This window comes from Gallus gallus, chromosome 19 (assembly GCF_016699485.2).
Source record: "Gallus gallus isolate bGalGal1 chromosome 19, bGalGal1.mat.broiler.GRCg7b, whole genome shotgun sequence".
Classification (NCBI taxonomy): domain Eukaryota; kingdom Metazoa; phylum Chordata; class Aves; order Galliformes; family Phasianidae; genus Gallus; species Gallus gallus.
In genome coordinates this window covers 164,633-181,205 of record NC_052550.1, presented here as the reverse complement: position 1 = coordinate 181,205, position 16,573 = coordinate 164,633, and the positions used below count along the sequence as shown (strand labels likewise).

The 16,573-nt window shown below is 63.2% G+C and overlaps 2 protein-coding genes and 1 long non-coding RNA gene across 12 annotated transcripts; 2 read left to right on the top strand and 1 right to left on the bottom strand.

The window, feature by feature from the left end:
• The first annotated feature begins 1,573 nt into the window (after nt 1–1,573).
• LOC121107217 (outer dense fiber protein 3-like) lies at nt 1,574–6,976 on the top strand. 5 transcript variants are annotated; one of them, XM_040650259.2, is made up of 9 exons: nt 1,574–1,724; nt 1,787–1,915; nt 2,211–3,716; nt 3,988–4,117; nt 4,672–4,872; nt 5,277–5,378; nt 5,722–5,843; nt 6,011–6,151; nt 6,704–6,976. In XM_040650259.2, the coding sequence occupies exons 4-9, from the start codon at nt 4,000–4,002 to the stop codon at nt 6,785–6,787; spliced, it is 768 nt and encodes a 255-aa protein (XP_040506193.1). In that variant the 5' UTR covers nt 1,574–1,724; nt 1,787–1,915; nt 2,211–3,716; nt 3,988–3,999; the 3' UTR covers nt 6,788–6,976. The 5 variants fall into 5 exon arrangements, with proteins under 5 accessions (XP_040506193.1, XP_046758434.1, XP_046758435.1 ...); XM_046902478.1 differs by lacking the exon at nt 1,574–1,724 and having other exon boundaries at nt 1,786–1,915; nt 2,211–2,251; nt 3,341–3,716; XM_046902479.1 differs by lacking the exon at nt 1,574–1,724 and having other exon boundaries at nt 1,786–1,915; nt 2,211–2,251; nt 2,338–3,716.
• On the bottom strand, nt 3,214–8,763 carry LOC121107186. The gene is made up of 2 exons (XR_006931806.1): nt 6,966–8,763; nt 3,214–5,946 (listed from the first exon to the last, which is right to left on the bottom strand). It is a non-coding gene; the product is annotated as a serine/arginine repetitive matrix protein 1-like (long non-coding RNA).
• Nucleotides 8,764–9,083: 320 nt separating this feature from the next.
• LOC121107219 (outer dense fiber protein 3-like) lies at nt 9,084–14,489 on the top strand. 6 transcript variants are annotated; one of them, XM_040650272.2, is made up of 9 exons: nt 9,084–9,234; nt 9,297–9,425; nt 9,722–11,227; nt 11,499–11,628; nt 12,185–12,385; nt 12,790–12,891; nt 13,235–13,356; nt 13,524–13,664; nt 14,217–14,489. In XM_040650272.2, exons 4-9 carry the CDS (start codon nt 11,511–11,513, stop codon nt 14,298–14,300), a joined length of 768 nt encoding a protein of 255 aa, XP_040506206.1. In that variant the 5' UTR covers nt 9,084–9,234; nt 9,297–9,425; nt 9,722–11,227; nt 11,499–11,510; the 3' UTR covers nt 14,301–14,489. The 6 variants fall into 6 exon arrangements, with proteins under 6 accessions (XP_040506206.1, XP_040506205.1, XP_046758432.1 ...); XM_040650271.2 differs by lacking the exon at nt 9,084–9,234 and having other exon boundaries at nt 9,296–9,425; nt 9,722–9,762; nt 10,852–11,227; XM_046902476.1 differs by lacking the exon at nt 9,084–9,234 and having other exon boundaries at nt 9,296–9,425; nt 9,722–9,762; nt 9,849–11,227.
• The last annotated feature ends 2,084 nt before the right edge of the window (nt 14,490–16,573 follow it).

Sequence of the window (16,573 nt, the reverse complement as noted above, 5' to 3'; positions counted from 1 at the left end):
TCGGACAGATCGGCCAGAGGCGAAGCATTACTAGACCTGGTGCTCACCAATGCGGAGGAGAGCGATCGTGGAAGACCATCGAAGGTCGGAGGCACCGATTAGGACCGCCACCACAGAAAGACCGAGCACGTGCAAGGACGCAGAACCCTACGTTAGTGATGTCAGGGAAAGTACTGAGTACGTGCGTGCCGTCTGGGAAAACCTTGACATGCACGACACAAGAGACACGCATCAGCTGAAGCTCTTTTGCGCGCAGTTGGGCGGAGCGATCCCCCATGCGTCAGCGCCATAAGAAAAGAATGCCCGCTTCAGAGTGGGGGAAGAGCTCCTTGAGAGCAGCCCTGCGGAGAAGGACCCGGGGGTCCTGGTGGACGAGAAGCTGGACGTGAGCCAGCAGTGCGCGCCTGCAGCCCGGAAGGCCAACGGTGCTCTGGGCTGCACTAAGAAAGGGGTGGCCAGCAGGGAGAGGGAGGTGATTGTCCCCCTCTACTCGGCTCTTGCGAGGCCCCATCCGCAGTACTGCGCCCAGGCCTGGGGCCCCCAGCACAAGAAGCGATCGTGGAACGGGTCCAGAGCAGGACCACTAGGATGAGCAGAGGGCTGGAGCACCTCTCCTATGAAGAAAGGTTGAGGGAACTGGGCCTGTTGAGCTCGCAGGAGAGAAGGCTCCGGGGGGACCTCACTGTGGCCTTCCAATACTTGAAGGGAGCGTATAAACAGGACGGGGAACGGCTGCTTACGAGGGATGGGTAGCGATAGGACAAGGGGGAATGGTTTTCAACTGAGGCAGGGGAGGTTTAGGTTAGATATGAGGAGGAAGAAGTTTTTCACCCCGAGGGTGGTGACGCACTGGAGCAGGGTGCCCAAGGAGGTTGTGGATGCCCCGTCCCTGGAGGCATTCAGGGGATGCGGCTGGATGTGGCTCTGGGCAGCCTGGGCTGGCGGTTGGCGACCCTGCACATAGCAGGGGGTTGGAACTAGGTGATCGTGGTGGGCCTTTTCAACCCAGGCCATTCTATGATGCCATGAGTCCTAATGCCACGTTGCTCTGAAGGGCTTCCGTTCAGACTGGAGCTCGGCCAGTACCAAGACTGGGTACGCGGACCTCCGGAACTACCACTGTAAGCCACGCTTATTCCTTCAGCGTACCGGGGCGATGGAAGCCAACGCAGCGCTCAGAAGCACAGCGCACAGTGTTTGGAATCCCCGATTTGACATCTTTGAGTGGCCTCCCAAAACTCCTCCTTGCACGCAGCCGCAGCCGCAGCCCTGGCCGGGGAGCCCCGCCCCGCCCCGCCCCGCCCCGGGACGGTGCAGGTGCCGGTAGTAAGGCTCCGCGTCCCGCAGGCCCTCCAGCGCGTCGGCCAACGACGGGCAGCGCGGCCCGCGCCGCAGCAGCTCGCTCAGGCCCGGCTCCGCCGCTCGCTCCTCGGCCAGGCGCAGCACAGCGGCCCGGGGGCGGTCGCCGCGCCGTGCGTCATCACACCGCGCCGGGTGCCGATTGGCTGCGCCGCCGCTCGCGGAGCTCTGATTGGACAGCAGGCGCGCGTCGGGCGGCGGTTGAACGCGGCGCGGGCGGTGCTGTGGCGCCGTGCGGGAGCAGGAGCGGGGCTCGGTGCGCTCGCGCCGTTCCTCGGCCCTCATGGCTCCTGCCCGCAGGAAGGCGGCCGCGGGCGCGCGCGGCAGGAAGCTGAGCGCCTTCCTGAAGGACTTCGACCGGGAGGGTAGGCCGCGGGCGGGCGCGCCGAGGCCCGGGCCGCGTCCGACGCCGTGTCCGTCCCCGCAGTGAGGAGCCGGGTCGAGCAGCTGCGGACGAACGGGGAGCGCCTGGTCAAGGAGATGGAGAACCTGTACGACGTGGAGCTCCTCCGGCTGCCCGCGGCGCTCCGCGAGATGAACTGGCTGGAGTTCTTCGGTACCGGCGGGGGGCGCGGGCGCGGGCGCGGCGGGCGGGCTTCCCCTGAAGCGGCGCTCGGAGGCCGTCGCTGAGGAGCGGTGGGACGCGGCGCGCGGGGCTCGCGCGAGCAGGACGCGGGTGGGCGCGGGCGGGTGCGCCGCCCCCTCTGCCCGGGGCCGCTCGCTCGCCGCCGGAACGCCTGCTGTGCGCTGCCCGCTGCTGCGGCGGCGTTACGGCGCACCTGCGTGTGTTGCGGGAGCTGTCCCGGCGACGTGCCGGAGTGACGCTTCCAAAGGAAATATCTTCTTTGTAGCTAAAGGGGGAAGCCAGAAAGTCGTGGAGGAGGCGGTGACGGTAGGTATCCAGCACAAATGGGAACCTTTCCCTCTTGCCTTGTGTGTTCGTGTAGGAGACGAGCCGAAGGCTTTGTGCATCCGCAGGAGAGGAGCGCTGCTGCGATAGCGCGGGTTACGCACGCAGCTGCTGCGTTAAGACTTAGCAGGAGGAGATCCTGTGGTGTCCCCCGCAGGGCTTGCGTGCTCGCGCTGCTCCTTGCCTGGCTTGCCAGGCCTGCTTAATTTCACGGGCTCGCTAAGGTTGGAAGAGACCTCCCAGATCCCTTCCAGAATTGCTGGATGATCGGGGTTTCCCCTCTGAGCCCGTGGTGGAATCACCACCAGCCGCTTACTGCAAGTAGCATCAGAAGCACGTCGCGTGGAGGGGACCTTTCCTTTAAACGTCCACTTTGAACTGGTAGTCAGGGTGCTAAAAGGAGCTGCGCTTCAGTGCTGATCGTTTACGAAGCAGCTCCTCAAACTCCCTCATGTGCTCTTAAGCCAGGCCCCAAATAATCGGTGCCTCCGTAGGTAGGCCTGCTGGGGCCGCAAGCTTCCTCTCCTCAATAGCTGCCTGAGCTTTCAGGGTTCTGCGGGAGTTTGGGAGGGGAGTTCCGTGACACCGGGAGCGTCCACTTCTCTAAGTTTTCTCCTGAGTTCCTCCACACCCTCTGCCTCTCAACGTTACGCAGCTTTGGGGAAGATCCCCGACCGATACTGATAGTGAAAAGCACGTTCTGAAGACGTGGCAATGTGAACAACGGGATTCTGTTGGTTTGAACGTTCCAGAAACTTTGAGGGGGAGAAAAGGAGAAGGGTGGGAGGAGGGAACCCGTGAAAACATCTCTCTGCCCATTGACAGATTCCCTGGGAAGAAGGCAGTGGAGGGAATGAAAGCATTAGCACCCTCGGGACTTTGAAGTAACTTCTGAGGCTCAAACTGTGCCGCGTTGTATACGAACACCAGACGGGTGTCCCAGCTGTGCTTTTAGGGCTCTCGTATATTTATTTTTATATATACATATATACACACAGAGCTCCAAAGAACAGAGTGTCATTCTCAGAAATGTTCCAGTAGGTTCGAAGTAACGTAATCTCTCCCTTGCAGGTGACGCTGACCGAGCCTCAGGAGCCCCGGGCGGCACGTGGCTAGAAGTGAGAGCTCAGTCCATCTGCAGGTGTCGGCAGCGTGCGCTACGGCTTTGTACTGGTTGGGGTGCGAGGCCGAAAAGGCGTGGCGGGCGTGGCTCCAGGCCAGCCAGGAGATGTCACAGCACAGATGACATCACCCGGAGCCCGTGTGCTGTCACAATGCATTGCCATGACGACGCCGGGCCCTCCCCAAGGACAGCTGGCCGCTGGCTCCAGGCGCCTCATTTGTGAGCTGTGCTGCCCGCAGCCGCTCGCCGTGCCCTGTGCCTGAGAGCAGCCCCAGCAGCAGACTAGCTCAGCCTCATCGCGCTCGTCCTCCAAGGCTCAGAGAGGTGAGGGAGAGCTCCTGCACACGTCAGGCTGCAGAGCCCAGCTGCAGGGTGCGGGCTGAGCTCCGGTGTGCGCGAGGGGCATGCAGCACGAGACTGGCAGGACTGGCAGTGAGCGGGAGAAACTGCTGCCGGCCCTTCCGGCTCAGGAGCTGCAAGCCACGTGGCGGACAGCTTGCGGCTGAGCAGAGGAGACGCGGGGGGCGGGAAGCAAAGCTCACCTGCGGCCTCTGTTGGGGCAGCCCGTCAGTAACTCCTCTGTTCTTGCCTTTAGGTTTGGAGGCACATGCCTGCCAGCATGGACGGAGCCTGGGTGGGGACCTGGAGACCTCATCGCCCACGCGGCCTCATCTCGGCCCAGTTCCCCAGCCCCGGGCCCCAGTACTCCATCCCGGGGACAACAGGTACAGCCACCATCCCCAGGGCGTGAGGCGCACCGGGGACATGGCGGGGCAGAGCAGCTCCCGAGCCTTTCCCCGTTCTGTCAGAGCCTCCTGGCTCCCTGGCGCAGCCGCGAGCCAGGCCTGGCCGAGGAAGGCCGGTGCCGCTGGCGCTGCTCCTTGTGGCCCGGGGAAAAAGGGGCCCGCTTCTGGCCAGCGCAGACTCAGCTTTGCAGCTGTAGAGAGGCGTTACGGGGTCTTGCAGAACAATTGACCCTTAGGGGGCTCTCGCTGTGGAGTGCCTGCACGCGTGGTGCGGGTACAGGCAGCGTGCTGGCCAAAACTCCGCTGTCTTTTTGCGGTGACTTTGCAAGGCACTCGCGCAGCCGTTTGCACTCAGGGACTGACTCTTGTGCGCTCCGAGGCCCGGCACAGCTCGCCTCCAGGGCTCTTGGAGGAAGAAGTCACGCGGGAAGGGAATGTCGGGGCCAGGGCCCGGCGCCTAACTGCGCCTGTTCCAACGGAGCTTGAGACGTGCAGCTGCACAGGGGTGTGCTCTCTTCTGCTTTTCCTCCTAGGTTATGTGGGCCACAGCCCCACCAAAGCCCGTGCCCCCGCCTACACGTTTAGAGGGACCAAACCGCCTGCGGCAGGGAGCTGCGGGCCAGGTCCCTGCTACTTTGTGGAGCCCGCCATCACCAGGAACGGGAAGTACGTGGCTCCGGGCGCCCAGCTCCGGGGACGACCCGCGACGAAGACCACCGTCACTCCCGGACCAAGTGAGTACCACTTGTGCAGCACTTCACCCAGACAAGACGAGCGGGCGGCGCGTTTGCCCGGGGCCAGCTCGCGCCCTGATGGAGCTGTAGGTCTTTTTTGAGAGAACGCAAACCGCTCTGAGCAGCGATAAACGCCCTCGGAGAAGGACAGCTGCCCAGGGCCACGGGCCGAGGGCACAAGGACCCCGTGTCCAAAAAGAACAAGCGGCAGGGGGCTGACGGGAGGGACAGCAAGGCAGGGCATAGCGGCGGGGCACAGAAGAGCGTCCCCGCGTGCTGCCTGTGTCCCCCAGCGGCAATTCTGCAGCTCTTGAGAAGACCCTTTCCTCGGGACAGTGCCTGTGCGGTTGCAGAAGAAGAAGACCGGCGCTTCACGGCTTTCTTCCTCTTCTCTTCCGCCCCAGGTGACTACCGCACCGAGGCAGCCAACAGGCACGTCTTCAAGTGCCCACCGGTGCAGTCCATGGCCTTCCGGCGGGAGCCCCTCCGGACAGACCACCCTCCAGGTACGCTGACCCTGGCAAAGGCAGACCCTTCAGCCTGAGCATCCCGCAGGGACGGGCTGCTGCTCAGCACCAGCAGCGGGCCTACTGCACAGCCTGCGCGGCAGGACGCGGCGCTGGGGCCGCAAGCTTTCTTGCACGACCAACACCTCTGGGCCCGCAGCGGCTGCGGCTGCTCAGGCTCGGAGCTGCTGGCGCTGGCCCAGTGCCAGAGTAGAGGGAGGAACTGGCAGAGGGGCGAGACCTCCCTCCTGCTCCCACCAGCAGGCTGGGCAGGCTGCCCCTCCCTGCTGCTTCCGTCTCCTCCAGCCCCTCGCGCACACGCTCTCTGCTGCTCCTCCTGCAGGTCCTGGCACCTACACGCTGCCCAGGCTGATGGGGCCCAACACAGTCTACACATCGGCCAGCCCCTGCTACTCTGTGAGGGGAAGGAGCCAGCGAGGTCGGTTTGACGAAGACCTTGCCAAGGTGAGCTCTGCCGCTCCTCTTTTCCGCGTTAGCATCCGAACCTGGGCTGCTCCCCCTGTGCCACAGGGGCTTCCAAGCCTGCTGCAACTTTGCTTAACGCAGACTGCCGGGGAAAGAGAGAGCCTTGAATGTGACCCCAGCCCTGTATGGTCGTGACTCTCTTGCAGACTCCGGGTCCTGCGGCGCTCCCCAAAGTGCCTGTGGATGCCTACAAGACCAGGGCGCCCGCGTACACGATGGCAGCCCGACCAAAAGCTGGAGAGGGCAAAGCAGCGAAGCCCGGGCCGGCAGACTACAGCGTAGGCCGGGTAAGGCAGCTGCTCAGCTCTTCCCCTCTGTTTCACAAGCGCGGCCTTCACGCCTCTCCCCCTTCCCCTGAGGCTTCCTCCAGCCCAAGAGCTCCTGGCCGCAGGGACCAAGTGCAGGACAGCAGGCCTGCCCCCTGCCCTCGTGCCACCTGCGAGCAGAGGGAGGGAGGGAGGGACAGCACAGCACGCAGCTTTTCCTCCCTCTGCTCCTTTTCCCTTCAATGGGACGCGCTGGTCCTTCCCAAGCTCTTCTGGGGGACGCAGCTCAGAAGGGCTCCAAGCAGCATGCCCCCAGCATAGGAGAGAGAGTTAGCTGCGAGCTCCCAGCTGCACACCCGGCCCTCTCCGAGACAGGAGGTGCCCGTAAGCCCACCTCCCCGAGCCAGCTCTGCTCCAGCAGGGAGCTGCACCGGCTTTGCGCTGGCGTTCAGCCCTGCCCGGAGAGGCACCAGGGACTGTCTGGGATCGGAAGGGGTGCGGGACAGCAGGGAGCGAGGGCAGCAGAGGAGAGAAGGGCCCTCGCTGACCTGCCTTTCCTTTTCGCCCTTCCAGGTGACGCTGATCAAGCCCCAGGCGCCTGCATCCACGTTTGGAATCCGGCATTCCCTCTACACAACCCCTCTCATCGTGGAGTGAAACAGCAAAGCCTGGAAGGCCTGGTTTCCTTTCCTGGAACGGAAGGGGAGGGGAAGAGAGAGCGACCATCTGCCGGTTTCCCTTTGATTCCATTTCCCTGCCTCGTGCCTCGGGTTGGGCTTTTGCCCATTTTACTGTTGGATGCCAGCGATAGGAGTAAGTCGTTAATAAAATGTACCTTTATGTATACTTGCTTGTCACTCCTTTGTCCTCACCGCTGCCCACGGGAGAATGCGCCACCGCTTCCTGAAGCCTTTCTTTCTAACAACATTTCTAACGTTGGAAACGGCTGATGCTTGCTTTATCAGTCATTTGCATTCCTGATGTCTGCCCCGCGTGCTGAAGCGAAGAAGAAACGAAGCAAATAGCAAAGGGAGGCCGGCCGCGGGCAGTGCCGCCCTTCCAGCGCCATCAGGTAGATTTTCGCTTTCTTGCCATATCTGCCCGAGTGGATGCACCAGACGCCCCCGGGGATTCCCCCGAAGGGGCACAGGTCTCGGCCCTCGCCGGTGCGTCCACCGCCGTACTGACAGAGGTGAAGAGCGCTACCCCGGCCCGTTGATGAGGCCGCCTGGCTTCAGCTACAAGGGCCGTCATGCTCCAAGCTCTCCTCCGGAAGGAGGATTTCAACCACCCAGCTATATGCAGGGAAAAGAGCAAGGTGAGCTGCAAGCAATCCAGGAGACTGCTGCAGCCTGTTGATGATAACATCCTGCTCCGGGTATCGGACAGATCGGCCAGAGGCGAAGCATTACTAGACCTGGTGCTCACCAATGCGGAGGAGAGCGATCGTGGAAGACCATCGAAGGTCGGAGGCACCGATTAGGACCGCCACCACAGAAAGACCGAGCACGTGCAAGGACGCAGAACCCTACGTTAGTGATGTCAGGGAAAGTACTGAGTACGTGCGTGCCGTCTGGGAAAACCTTGACATGCACGACACAAGAGACACGCATCAGCTGAAGCTCTTTTGCGCGCAGTTGGGCGGAGCGATCCCCCATGCGTCAGCGCCATAAGAAAAGAATGCCCGCTTCAGAGTGGGGGAAGAGCTCCTTGAGAGCAGCCCTGCGGAGAAGGACCCGGGGGTCCTGGTGGACGAGAAGCTGGACGTGAGCCAGCAGTGCGCGCCTGCAGCCCGGAAGGCCAACGGTGCTCTGGGCTGCACTAAGAAAGGGGTGGCCAGCAGGGAGAGGGAGGTGATTGTCCCCCTCTACTCGGCTCTTGCGAGGCCCCATCCGCAGTACTGCGCCCAGGCCTGGGGCCCCCAGCACAAGAAGCGATCGTGGAACGGGTCCAGAGCAGGACCACTAGGATGAGCAGAGGGCTGGAGCACCTCTCCTATGAAGAAAGGTTGAGGGAACTGGGCCTGTTGAGCTCGCAGGAGAGAAGGCTCCGGGGGGACCTCACTGTGGCCTTCCAATACTTGAAGGGAGCGTATAAACAGGACGGGGAACGGCTGCTTACGAGGGTGGGTAGCGATAGGACAAGGGGGAATGGTTTTCAACTGAGGCAGGGGAGGTTTAGGTTAGATATGAGGAGGAAGAAGTTTTTCACCCCGAGGGTGGTGACGCACTGGAGCAGGGTGCCCAAGGAGGTTGTGGATGCCCCGTCCCTGGAGGCATTCAGGGGATGCGGCTGGATGTGGCTCTGGGCAGCCTGGGCTGGCGGTTGGCGACCCTGCACATAGCAGGGGGTTGGAACTAGGTGATCGTGGTGGGCCTTTTCAACCCAGGCCATTCTATGATGCCATGAGTCCTAATGCCACGTTGCTCTGAAGGGCTTCCGTTCAGACTGGAGCTCGGCCAGTACCAAGACTGGGTACGCGGACCTCCGGAACTACCACTGTAAGCCACGCTTATTCCTTCAGCGTACCGGGGCGATGGAAGCCAACGCAGCGCTCAGAAGCACAGCGCACAGTGTTTGGAATCCCCGATTTGACATCTTTGAGTGGCCTCCCAAAACTCCTCCTTGCACGCAGCCGCAGCCGCAGCCCTGGCCGGGGAGCCCCGCCCCGCCCCGCCCCGCCCCGGGACGGTGCAGGTGCCGGTAGTAAGGCTCCGCGTCCCGCAGGCCCTCCAGCGCGTCGGCCAACGACGGGCAGCGCGGCCCGCGCCGCAGCAGCTCGCTCAGGCCCGGCTCCGCCGCTCGCTCCTCGGCCAGGCGCAGCACAGCGGCCCGGGGGCGGTCGCCGCGCCGTGCGTCATCACACCGCGCCGGGTGCCGATTGGCTGCGCCGCCGCTCGCGGAGCTCTGATTGGACAGCAGGCGCGCGTCGGGCGGCGGTTGAACGCGGCGCGGGCGGTGCTGTGGCGCCGTGCGGGAGCAGGAGCGGGGCTCGGTGCGCTCGCGCCGTTCCTCGGCCCTCATGGCTCCTGCCCGCAGGAAGGCGGCCGCGGGCGCGCGCGGCAGGAAGCTGAGCGCCTTCCTGAAGGACTTCGACCGGGAGGGTAGGCCGCGGGCGGGCGCGCCGAGGCCCGGGCCGCGTCCGACGCCGTGTCCGTCCCCGCAGTGAGGAGCCGGGTCGAGCAGCTGCGGACGAACGGGGAGCGCCTGGTCAAGGAGATGGAGAACCTGTACGACGTGGAGCTCCTCCGGCTGCCCGCGGCGCTCCGCGAGATGAACTGGCTGGAGTTCTTCGGTACCGGCGGGGGGCGCGGGCGCGGGCGCGGGCGGGCGGGCTTCCCCTGAAGCGGCGCTCGGAGGCCGTCGCTGAGGAGCGGTGGGACGCGGCGCGCGGGGCTCGCGCGAGCAGGACGCGGGTGGGCGCGGGCGGGTGCGCCGCCCCCTCTGCCCGGGGCCGCTCGCTCGCCGCCGGAACGCCTGCTGTGCGCTGCCCGCTGCTGCGGCGGCGTTACGGCGCACCTGCGTGTGTTGCGGGAGCTGTCCCGGCGACGTGCCGGAGTGACGCTTCCAAAGGAAATATCTTCTTTGTAGCTAAAGGGGGAAGCCAGAAAGTCGTGGAGGAGGCGGTGACGGTAGGTATCCAGCACAAATGGGAACCTTTCCCTCTTGCCTTGTGTGTTCGTGTAGGAGACGAGCCGAAGGCTTTGTGCATCCGCAGGAGAGGAGCGCTGCTGCGATAGCGCGGGTTACGCACGCAGCTGCTGCGTTAAGACTTAGCAGGAGGAGATCCTGTGGTGTCCCCCGCAGGGCTTGCGTGCTCGCGCTGCTCCTTGCCTGGCTTGCCAGGCCTGCTTAATTTCACGGGCTCGCTAAGGTTGGAAGAGACCTCCCAGATCCCTTCCAGAATTGCTGGATGATCGGGGTTTCCCCTCTGAGCCCGTGGTGGAATCACCACCAGCCGCTTACTGCAAGTAGCATCAGAAGCACGTCGTGTGGAGGGGACCTTTCCTTTAAACGTCCACTTTGAACTGGTAGTCAGGGTGCTAAAAGGAGCTGCGCTTCAGTGCTGATCGTTTACGAAGCAGCTCCTCAAACTCCCTCATGTGCTCTTAAGCCAGGCCCCAAATAATCGGTGCCTCCGTAGGTAGGCCTGCTGGGGCCGCAAGCTTCCTCTCCTCAATAGCTGCCTGAGCTTTCAGGGTTCTGCGGGAGTTTGGGAGGGGAGTTCCGTGACACCGGGAGCGTCCACTTCTCTAAGTTTTCTCCTGAGTTCCTCCACACCCTCTGCCTCTCAACGTTACGCAGCTTTGGGGAAGATCCCCGACCGATACTGATAGTGAAAAGCACGTTCTGAAGACGTGGCAATGTGAACAACGGGATTCTGTTGGTTTGAACGTTCCAGAAACTTTGAGGGGGAGAAAAGGAGAAGGGTGGGAGGAGGGAACCCGTGAAAACATCTCTCTGCCCATTGACAGATTCCCTGGGAAGAAGGCAGTGGAGGGAATGAAAGCATTAGCACCCTCGGGACTTTGAAGTAACTTCTGAGGCTCAAACTGTGCCGCGTTGTATACGAACACCAGACGGGTGTCCCAGCTGTGCTTTTAGGGCTCTCGTATATTTATTTTTATATATACATATATACACACAGAGCTCCAAAGAACAGAGTGTCATTCTCAGAAATGTTCCAGTAGGTTCGAAGTAACGTAATCTCTCCCTTGCAGGTGACGCTGACCGAGCCTCAGGAGCCCCGGGCGGCACGTGGCTAGAAGTGAGAGCTCAGTCCATCTGCAGGTGTCGGCAGCGTGCGCTACGGCTTTGTACTGGTTGGGGTGCGAGGCCGAAAAGGCGTGGCGGGCGTGGCTCCAGGCCAGCCAGGAGATGTCACAGCACAGATGACATCACCCGGAGCCCGTGTGCTGTCACAATGCATTGCCATGACGACGCCGGGCCCTCCCCAAGGACAGCTGGCCGCTGGCTCCAGGCGCCTCATTTGTGAGCTGTGCTGCCCGCAGCCGCTCGCCGTGCCCTGTGCCTGAGAGCAGCCCCAGCAGCAGACTAGCTCAGCCTCATCGCGCTCGTCCTCCAAGGCTCAGAGAGGTGAGGGAGAGCTCCTGCACACGTCAGGCTGCAGAGCCCAGCTGCAGGGTGCGGGCTGAGCTCCGGTGTGCGCGAGGGGCATGCAGCACGAGACTGGCAGGACTGGCAGTGAGCGGGAGAAACTGCTGCCGGCCCTTCCGGCTCAGGAGCTGCAAGCCACGTGGCGGACAGCTTGCGGCTGAGCAGAGGAGACGCGGGGGGCGGGAAGCAAAGCTCACCTGCGGCCTCTGTTGGGGCAGCCCGTCAGTAACTCCTCTGTTCTTGCCTTTAGGTTTGGAGGCACATGCCTGCCAGCATGGACGGAGCCTGGGTGGGGACCTGGAGACCTCATCGCCCACGCGGCCTCATCTCGGCCCAGTTCCCCAGCCCCGGGCCCCAGTACTCCATCCCGGGGACAACAGGTACAGCCACCATCCCCAGGGCGTGAGGCGCACCGGGGACATGGCGGGGCAGAGCAGCTCCCGAGCCTTTCCCCGTTCTGTCAGAGCCTCCTGGCTCCCTGGCGCAGCCGCGAGCCAGGCCTGGCCGAGGAAGGCCGGTGCCGCTGGCGCTGCTCCTTGTGGCCCGGGGAAAAAGGGGCCCGCTTCTGGCCAGCGCAGACTCAGCTTTGCAGCTGTAGAGAGGCGTTACGGGGTCTTGCAGAACAATTGACCCTTAGGGGGCTCTCGCTGTGGAGTGCCTGCACGCGTGGTGCGGGTACAGGCAGCGTGCTGGCCAAAACTCCGCTGTCTTTTTGCGGTGACTTTGCAAGGCACTCGCGCAGCCGTTTGCACTCAGGGACTGACTCTTGTGCGCTCCGAGGCCCGGCACAGCTCGCCTCCAGGGCTCTTGGAGGAAGAAGTCACGCTGGGAAGGGAATGTCGGGGCCAGGGCCCGGCGCCTAACTGCGCCTGTTCCAACGGAAGCTTGAGACGTGCAGCTGCACAGGGGTGTGCTCTCTTCTGCTTTTCCTCCTAGGTTATGTGGGCCACAGCCCCACCAAAGCCCGTGCCCCCGCCTACACGTTTAGAGGGACCAAACCGCCTGCGGCAGGGAGCTGCGGGCCAGGTCCCTGCTACTTTGTGGAGCCCGCCATCACCAGGAACGGGAAGTACGTGGCTCCGGGCGCCCAGCTCCGGGGACGACCCGCGACGAAGACCACCGTCACTCCCGGACCAAGTGAGTACCACTTGTGCAGCACTTCACCCAGACAAGACGAGCGGGCGGCGCGTTTGCCCGGGGCCAGCTCGCGCCCTGATGGAGCTGTAGGTCTTTTTTGAGAGAACGCAAACCGCTCTGAGCAGCGATAAACGCCCTCGGAGAAGGACAGCTGCCCAGGGCCACGGGCCGAGGGCACAAGGACCCCGTGTCCAAAAAGAACAAGCGGCAGGGGGCTGACGGGAGGGACAGCAAGGCAGGGCATAGCGGCGGGGCACAGAAGAGCGTCCCCGCGTGCTGCCTGTGTCCCCCAGCGGCAATTCTGCAGCTCTTGAGAAGACCCTTTCCTCGGGACAGTGCCTGTGCGGTTGCAGAAGAAGAAGACCGGCGCTTCACGGCTTTCTTCCTCTTCTCTTCCGCCCCAGGTGACTACCGCACCGAGGCAGCCAACAGGCACGTCTTCAAGTGCCCACCGGTGCAGTCCATGGCCTTCCGGCGGGAGCCCCTCCGGACAGACCACCCTCCAGGTACGCTGACCCTGGCAAAGGCAGACCCTTCAGCCTGAGCATCCCGCAGGGACGGGCTGCTGCTCAGCACCAGCAGCGGGCCTACTGCACAGCCTGCGCGGCAGGACGCGGCGCTGGGGCCGCAAGCTTTCTTGCACGACCAACACCTCTGGGCCCGCAGCGGCTGCGGCTGCTCAGGCTCGGAGCTGCTGGCGCTGGCCCAGTGCCAGAGTAGAGGGAGGAACTGGCAGAGGGGCGAGACCTCCCTCCTGCTCCCACCAGCAGGCTGGGCAGGCTGCCCCTCTCTGCTGCTTCCGTCTCCTCCAGCCCCTCGCGCACACGCTCTCTGCTGCTCCTCCTGCAGGTCCTGGCACCTACACGCTGCCCAGGCTGATGGGGCCCAACACAGTCTACACATCGGCCAGCCCCTGCTACTCTGTGAGGGGAAGGAGCCAGCGAGGTCGGTTTGACGAAGACCTTGCCAAGGTGAGCTCTGCCGCTCCTCTTTTCCGCGTTAGCATCCGAACCTGGGCTGCTCCCCCTGTGCCACAGGGGCTTCCAAGCCTGCTGCAACTTTGCTTAACGCAGACTGCCGGGGAAAGAGAGAGCCTTGAATGTGACCCCAGCCCTGTATGGTCGTGACTCTCTTGCAGACTCCGGGTCCTGCGGCGCTCCCCAAAGTGCCTGTGGATGCCTACAAGACCAGGGCGCCCGCGTACACGATGGCAGCCCGACCAAAAGCTGGAGAGGGCAAAGCAGCGAAGCCCGGGCCGGCAGACTACAGCGTAGGCCGGGTAAGGCAGCTGCTCAGCTCTTCCCCTCTGTTTCACAAGCGCGGCCTTCACGCCTCTCCCCCTTCCCCTGAGGCTTCCTCCAGCCCAAGAGCTCCTGGCCGCAGGGACCAAGTGCAGGACAGCAGGCCTGCCCCCTGCCCTCGTGCCACCTGCGAGCAGAGGGAGGGAGGGAGGGACAGCACAGCACGCAGCTTTTCCTCCCTCTGCTCCTTTTCCCTTCAATGGGACGCGCTGGTCCTTCCCAAGCTCTTCTGGGGGACGCAGCTCAGAAGGGCTCCAAGCAGCATGCCCCCAGCATAGGAGAGAGAGTTAGCTGCGAGCTCCCAGCTGCACACCCGGCCCTCTCCGAGACAGGAGGTGCCCGTAAGCCCACCTCCCCGAGCCAGCTCTGCTCCAGCAGGGAGCTGCACCGGCTTTGCGCTGGCGTTCAGCCCTGCCCGGAGAGGCACCAGGGACTGTCTGGGATCGGAAGGGGTGCGGGACAGCAGGGAGCGAGGGCAGCAGAGGAGAGAAGGGCCCTCGCTGACCTGCCTTTCCTTTTCGCCCTTCCAGGTGACGCTGATCAAGCCCCAGGCGCCTGCATCCACGTTTGGAATCCGGCATTCCCTCTACACAACCCCTCTCATCGTGGAGTGAAACAGCAAAGCCTGGAAGGCCTGGTTTCCTTTCCTGGAACGGAAGGGGAGGGGAAGAGAGAGCGACCATCTGCCGGTTTCCCTTTGATTCCATTTCCCTGCCTCGTGCCTCGGGTTGGGCTTTTGCCCATTTTACTGTTGGATGCCAGCGATAGGAGTAAGTCGTTAATAAAATGTACCTTTATGTATACTTGCTTGTCACTCCTTTGTCCTCACCGCTGCCCACGGGAGAATGCGCCACCGCTTCCTGAAGCCTTTCTTTCTAACAACATTTCTAACGTTGGAAACGGCTGATGCTTGCTTTATCAGTCATTTGCATTCCTGATGTCTGCCCCGCGTGCTGAAGCGAAGAAGAAACGAAGCAAATAGCAAAGGGAGGCCGGCCGCGGGCAGTGCCGCCCTTCCAGCGCCATCAGGTAGATTTTCGCTTTCTTGCCATATCTGCCCGAGTGGATGCACCAGACGCCCCCGGGGATTCCCCCGAAGGGGCACAGGTCTCGGCCCTCGCCGGTGCGTCCACCACCGTACTGACAGAGGTGAAGAGCGCTACCCCGGCCCGTTGATGAGGCCGCCTGGCTTCAGCTACAAGGGCCGTCATGCTCCAAGCTCTCCTCCGGAAGGAGGATTTCAACCACCCAGCTATATGCAGGGAAAAGAGCAAGGTGAGCTGCAAGCAATCCAGGAGACTGCTGCAGCCTGTTGATGATAACATCCTGCTCCGGGTATCGGACAGATCGGCCAGAGGCGAAGCATTACTAGACCTGGTGCTCACCAATGCGGAGGAGAGCGATCGTGGAAGACCATCGAAGGTCGGAGGCACCGATTAGGACCGCCACCACAGAAAGACCGAGCACGTGCAAGGACGCAGAACCCTACGTTAGTGATGTCAGGGAAAGTACTGAGTACGTGCGTGCCGTCTGGGAAAACCTTGACATGCACGACACAAGAGACACGCATCAGCTGAAGCTCTTTTGCGCGCAGTTGGGCGGAGCGATCCCCCATGCGTCAGCGCCATAAGAAAAGAATGCCCGCTTCAGAGTGGGGGAAGAGCTCCTTGAGAGCAGCCCTGCGGAGAAGGACCCGGGGGTCCTGGTGGACGAGAAGCTGGACGTGAGCCAGCAGTGCGCGCCTGCAGCCCGGAAGGCCAACGGTGCTCTGGGCTGCACTAAGAAAGGGGTGGCCAGCAGGGAGAGGGAGGTGATTGTCCCCCTCTACTCGGCTCTTGCGAGGCCCCATCCGCAGTACTGCGCCCAGGCCTGGGGCCCCCAGCACAAGAAGCGATCGTGGAACGGGTCCAGAGCAGGACCACTAGGATGAGCAGAGGGCTGGAGCACCTCTCCTATGAAGAAAGGTTGAGGGAACTGGGCCTGTTGAGCTCGCAGGAGAGAAGGCTCCGGGGGGACCTCACTGTGGCCTTCCAATACTTGAAGGGAGCGTATAAACAGGACGGGGAACGGCTGCTTACGAGGGTGGGTAGCGATAGGACAAGGGGGAATGGTTTTCAACTGAGGCAGGGGCGGTTTAGGTTAGATATGAGGAGGAAGAAGTTTTTCACCCCGAGGGTGGTGACGCACTGGAGCAGGGTGCCCAAGGAGGTTGTGGATGCCCCGTCCCTGGAGGCATTCAGGGGATGCGGCTGGATGTGGCTCTGGGCAGCCTGGGCTGGCGGTTGGCGACCCTGCACATAGCAGGGGGTTGGAACTAGGTGATCGTGGTGGGCCTTTTCAACCCAGGCCATTCTATGATGCCATGAGTCCTAATGCCACGTTGCTCTGAAGGGCTTCCGTTCAGACTGGAGCTCGGCCAGTACCAAGACTGGGTACGCGGACCTCCGGAACTACCACTGTAAGCCACGCTTATTCCTTCAGCGTACCGGGGCGATGGAAGCCAACGCAGCGCTCAGAAGCACAGCGCACAGTGTTTGGAATCCCCGATTTGACATCTTTGAGTGGCCTCCCAAAACTCCTCCTTGCACGCAGCCGCAGCCGCAGCCCTGGCCGGGGAGCCCCGCCCCGCCCCGCCCCGGGACGGTGCAGGTGCCGGTAGTAAGGCTCCGCGTCCCGCAGGCCCTCCAGCGCGTCGGCCAACGACGGGCAGCGCGGCCCGCGCCGCAGCAGCTCGCTCAGGCCCGGCTCCGCCGCTCGCTCCTCGGCCAGGCGCAGCACAGCGGCCCGGGGGCGGTCGCCGCGCCGTGCGTCATCACACCGCGCCGGGTGCCGATTGGCTGCGCCGCCGCTCGCGGAGCTCTGATTGGACAGCAGGCGCGCGTCGGGC

What these genes read in the sequence shown, in the direction of transcription:
- LOC121107219 (XM_040650272.2), top strand. Translation starts at nt 11,511, where the DNA reads ATGCCTGCCAGCATGGACGGAGCCTGGGTGGGGACCTGGAGACCTCAT. An exon ending in CTCCATCCCGGGGACAACAG is followed by an intron (nt 11,629 to 12,184) that starts GTACAGCCACCA and finishes TTTTCCTCCTAG; the next exon opens with GTTATGTGGGCCACAGCCCC. An exon ending in CCGGACAGACCACCCTCCAG is followed by an intron (nt 12,892 to 13,234) that starts GTACGCTGACCC and finishes CTCCTCCTGCAG; the next exon opens with GTCCTGGCACCTACACGCTG.
- LOC121107217 (XM_040650259.2), top strand. Translation starts at nt 4,000, where the DNA reads ATGCCTGCCAGCATGGACGGAGCCTGGGTGGGGACCTGGAGACCTCAT. An exon ending in CTCCATCCCGGGGACAACAG is followed by an intron (nt 4,118 to 4,671) that starts GTACAGCCACCA and finishes TTTTCCTCCTAG; the next exon opens with GTTATGTGGGCCACAGCCCC. An exon ending in TTGACGAAGACCTTGCCAAG is followed by an intron (nt 5,844 to 6,010) that starts GTGAGCTCTGCC and finishes ACTCTCTTGCAG; the next exon opens with ACTCCGGGTCCTGCGGCGCT.